This window comes from Electrona antarctica (genome assembly GCF_951216825.1).
Source record: "Electrona antarctica genome assembly, chromosome: 15".
Classification (NCBI taxonomy): Eukaryota; Metazoa; Chordata; class Actinopteri; order Myctophiformes; family Myctophidae; genus Electrona; species Electrona antarctica.
In genome coordinates this window covers 35,704,716-35,709,651 of record NC_136796.1, presented here as the reverse complement: position 1 = coordinate 35,709,651, position 4,936 = coordinate 35,704,716, and the positions used below count along the sequence as shown (strand labels likewise).

At 40.3% G+C, this 4,936-nt stretch overlaps 1 protein-coding gene across 1 annotated transcript; it reads right to left on the bottom strand.

The window, feature by feature from the left end:
• Positions 1-570: 570 nt before the first annotated feature.
• On the bottom strand, positions 571-3,260 carry hoxa9a (homeobox A9a). The gene is made up of 2 exons (XM_079522284.1): positions 2,045-3,260; positions 571-1,661 (listed from the first exon to the last, which is right to left on the bottom strand). The coding sequence occupies exons 1-2, from the start codon at positions 2,613-2,615 to the stop codon at positions 1,420-1,422; spliced, it is 813 nt and encodes a 270-aa protein (XP_079378410.1). The 5' UTR covers positions 2,616-3,260; the 3' UTR covers positions 571-1,419.
• Between the last annotated feature and the right edge of the window lie 1,676 nt (positions 3,261-4,936).

Below are 4,936 nucleotides of genomic sequence, written 5' to 3'. Positions count from 1 at the left end.
AGAGAGAGAGAGAGAGAGAGAGAGAGAGAGACTGATACTTCCCGTATGCATTTTATATGTCCAATGGGTATATATTTTCTCAAGTGTCTGTCCTGTATAGGATGTATGTATGTATGTATGTATGTATGTATGTATGTATGTATGTATGTGTGTGTGTGTGTGTGTGTGTGTGTGTGTGTGTGTGTGTGTGTGTGTGTGTGTGTGTGTGTGTGTGTGTGTGTGTGTGTGTGTGTGTGTGTGTGTGTTTCACGGCTTCCCCTCATGTTCTATATTAAGAACAATTTCAGTTGTTCAATAAAATCCAGAGCATACAGTAAAGTTGGAAGTAGCCATACAAATGAAAAATAAAATAAAACATGTAATACAATTTGAACAGCAGCCAATTCTAGACTGGATTGACTATTTCTTTTTCATAGGCTACCCTCACAGTAGCCTAATTGAAGCCACTATATTTGAATGTCAATACAAAATACTATTTGAATAGATTCAAATAGTTAGAATTATTCTTACCATAGCAATGTCAAAATATATGAATGCAAAAGGCCTAAGGACATAAGAATGGAACGTGCATGTATTCGCATATATAATTTGTTTTATTCAATAAATAAAATACAAATTACATTTGTGAAGAAAAAAAAATCTGAAAGGTCAGCAGACCATGAGGTATTCATTTAAGTAGCCTACAGTGTTTTGTTTTCACTCTCTCTCTCCATCTCTCTCTCTTTCTCTCTAAACAGAATGTCCTTTCAAAACGTTACTCCCTGAAATTCAGATAGCTCGCAAGCAATGAATCTATATATAGCCTACCGCCTTGGGGAAAAAATAATATTATTGTAGGTAGTTGAGAGATATACCTATAGGTAGTCAAAAACAAGGTCATTGTTAAATAGCTTCTAACATCTGATATGCATTTTCAAGTGGCTTCTGTGGCTCATGCACCTACTTCAAAATGCTGTCATGTCGGGGGTTGTCTACGGTTTCAATGTTAGATTCAAACTCATGGTTACCAATAATAATAATAATAATGATACCCTATATCAATTAGGGAGAAACAACTTTAAAATTAAGTACATTTTACAAACTATAATACAGTTGACTCGGATCTATAGACACCAAATAGCTACAAACCAGGGAACGCACAACTAGAAACATCCGTACACACAAACGGGCACAATGACCAGGTCAAATAATGCACAGCGACTTTTACGAGGTATTAATTGGAATCAACATAAAAAACGAATGGGCACTGTAAAAATTGTGCAATAAGCCAGACATGCTTTGTACAAGACAAATGGGCCTAACAGCTTCTGTTACAGGGTAAAACAACAAAGACAAATGTCTACAAACATAGTCCAGCAGAGTTAAAGAGCTTTCGTACACCTATAAAGCTCCGTAAATATCCGAAATATAAGGTTTTAATCACTCGTCTTTCGGCAAGCCATCTTTGTTAAACTTCTTCATCTTCATCCTGCGGTTCTGGAACCAGATTTTAACCTGTCTCTCGGTGAGGTTTAGCTGCCTCGCCACCTCGTACCTACGGTCCCTCGTCAGGTACGTGCTAAAGAGGAATTCTTTCTCCAGCTCCAGAATCTGATGCTTGGTGTACGGACAGCGCTTTTTTCTCGTGGCACTTGCGTGGAGCCAGTTGGACACGGGGTTATCTGGAAAGAGGGGGTGCGAGACTGGTGTGAGGTCCGGTGACTGACTGTCCAAATATCAAAACACATCACTCATGTATATAACAGGACAGATGCTAAAATGGTCATCCATTTTGGAAGAGTGAAAATGGCTGTGCGCCGCCGTAAGCGGGGCTGCAATAATAGGCCCACGCTGCTGAAACGAGCCTCCCTCAGCTGTCTTAAATGTGATACCTACTACAGTTGTCTCGTCACAGTGAGAGTGAGACCTGGCATATTAACTGCCACCCATGAGAGAGAATGGCACGTTTAGAATGGCACCCCCGTCACTCCACACATGCAACTGAATCCCTTCAACTTTACGCATTAGCATATGGCTGAATACAAAGCAGTGTATAAGCACTTACTTGGATCTAGGGCCGGTTTGAGCGGTTTCTCCTCGACCTCCCCGCCGCCGTGGTCCCCGGCCTGGCTGGGCACCGCGTCCCTTTCCACCGGCGACGCCGTGGCCACCGTCCCGTTGGCGTAATCGGAGAGCAGCAGCGCCGTGTGGGAGCCGGGCAGCGCACTGTCCGCCCGCGCTCCCAGACCCTCCGGTTTGATACCGTAATGATGGCTCGCCGGTAATCCTGTCATCGGCAACGATCCGGACATAGGCTCCAATAACCACGACTGCATGTAGCGGCCGTCCGTATCCCCGCCGACCGGGCCTTGGGGATGCCCATAGTGGTGATGATAAACAGAGGAGACGGTACCCGGGAACTGCGCTGGAACGTGGCTCCAGGACGGGCTGAAGACCGAGGATTTGGTCGGGAAGGTGCAAGCCCCGAGCTCATTGTGGTCGCCGATGGAGGAGGGCTGCCTAGAGTGCTGGAGCCCCCCGGGGCCGGAGGGGTATCTCGGCGCCGAGAGCTCCTCGCTCTCGGGCAAGATGAGGGAATCGACGTAGTAACTAGTCAGTGTTCCGGATGTCGACATGGCAAAGGGGAAGAAAAAAAAGCAAAACACTCACATCTACGCACTCATACACAGATACATGCAAAAACAAACGCGCGCACACACACACATACACACACACACACACCACCCACACACACACACATACACGCACTAAACCGGACCTTACAAAATAACAATGTGAAGAAATCAAGTAGCAACTTGGCTCCTCAAAGAACTACAGTCGACTAGTAGTGGGGACCCAGGCTGCCATGCCATTGGGCAACGGGGTGCACGTGATCATAAAGGCTGAACAATAAAGGATAAATCAATCCCTCTGGCCATTAAACGCTCGCGGGGCTCTCCTATAACAACCCCTAGTTTTAAAGCAAAGAATTAACATATACGACTAACATCTGAGACTAGAAATCCGTGAGATATACGTAAACACTGTATTATGATTAAGGTAAACCAAAGCATAGATTGGGAAATACCCATTTTCAATCAGTGGTGTTAAATTGCCCACGTATCTATCCAGTCTATCTAACAGTATGCTTTTGGAAGGCTTATTTTACGAGGTATTTTATAAGACACGTAAGCACCCTACCAACGTTGCTCACACAAAACACATGGATTTTTTTTCCCCTCCCTTCTTTTTTTTTTCTTTTTTTTTTTACACCGCCATATTGGAGAAACGCAAAACACAAATGGTGCATGTGCTGTGATGGAGCAGGCGCCATGGGTTTTAAATTATTTATAAATTGTATAGTTGTAGGCTAGCCTATACCTGGACCATTTCTTAGGCCATATGGGGCATATTCCAATCTGATGCATGTTTCTTTGGTTCTTTATGCTTAACTACCAATAACCATATTTTCCTTTCATTTTTCTGTGGGAGGATATAGGCCTGTGTGTATGTGCAAACTTAAGCCAAATAACATATTAACATATAGGCTATCATACATCATCGTACAGCAGCAAGCATTTGACATTAAGCCATGTGTTATACAATGTTTTAGTTATGGGATTACAGCTACACACACACACACACACACACACACACACACACACACACACACACACACACACACACACACACACACACACACACACACACACACACACACACACACACACACACACACAGTTTGTTTGTGTATATGTAATATACACAGTGTTTATATATATATATATATATATATATATATATATATATATATATATATATATATATATATATATATATATATATATACACATACACACATATATATATATATATATATATATATATATATAGTGTATATATATATAGTGTATATAGTGTGTGTGTTTGCTGTGTATACATGCCATGGACAGATTGCGTGATTTAGACATTCGCATCATCACTCCATATGCTCCATATGCGGCAAATTCGGCCAAAAATAACTAATACAATGCATTCCATTCTAACCTAAATTGCCGTACACAATTATGCAAGAGATCACACTAAATTACCAATATTCATAGATTAAGAAAGTGCCCTCTGCGTTCAGGCAAAACATATACAAAACAGCCAATTACGAATCGTAAAATACGATATAGCAAACCAGCCTATAGTTTAGGCAACGGGAGAATGTTAACTATTTAAAAAGTGCAAACTTGTTAATAGATATATGTTTTGTATGTAGGCTATCTAATTTCCCTATCACGATATCCCCCGTTGTAATGTATACAGCTATTATTTGTATATATTAACGGTATAGCTATAACAGTATAGCCTACATATAAGCTATACTGTTATTTACATGAACAAATAATTATATTCCAATATGCAGCCACGTTACACAATTTTACGTAGTAGTTAAATAAAATATATTTAATGTGGTGTACGTGGTTGCCTATATAGTCTTTTTTAATTGTGAGGTGCGGGGAAGCGCACACGAACAACAAAAAACAAAACATTCATATTCTATGCAGGATATATAGCCTAATAGCCTAAAATTCAACGAAAATAATGAATGAGCAGTGAGTCCATCTTGCTATTTTGATTCTTTAATGCTATTTATATTTATATTTTTAATTTCAAGTACAGCTACAAAGAAAATAACATTTAATTATGCATACAATATGGGAACCAAACAAACCTAAATGAAGCCTACATATTAAACAACGTTAGAGGTAATTATATTACAATGCCTAAACATCTATGCCTTTAAAAATAAATAAATAAAGAAACCTAATAATAATAGAATAGAATAGTCCCCACTCAAAGGTGGCCGTGCTGCATGCGTGCGTAAACGAGGATCAGAAATAATGATCAAGTTACGTTCACTAAAGCTAACTGGATCAAAGCTATAATGTGGTATACTACTAAACAACCA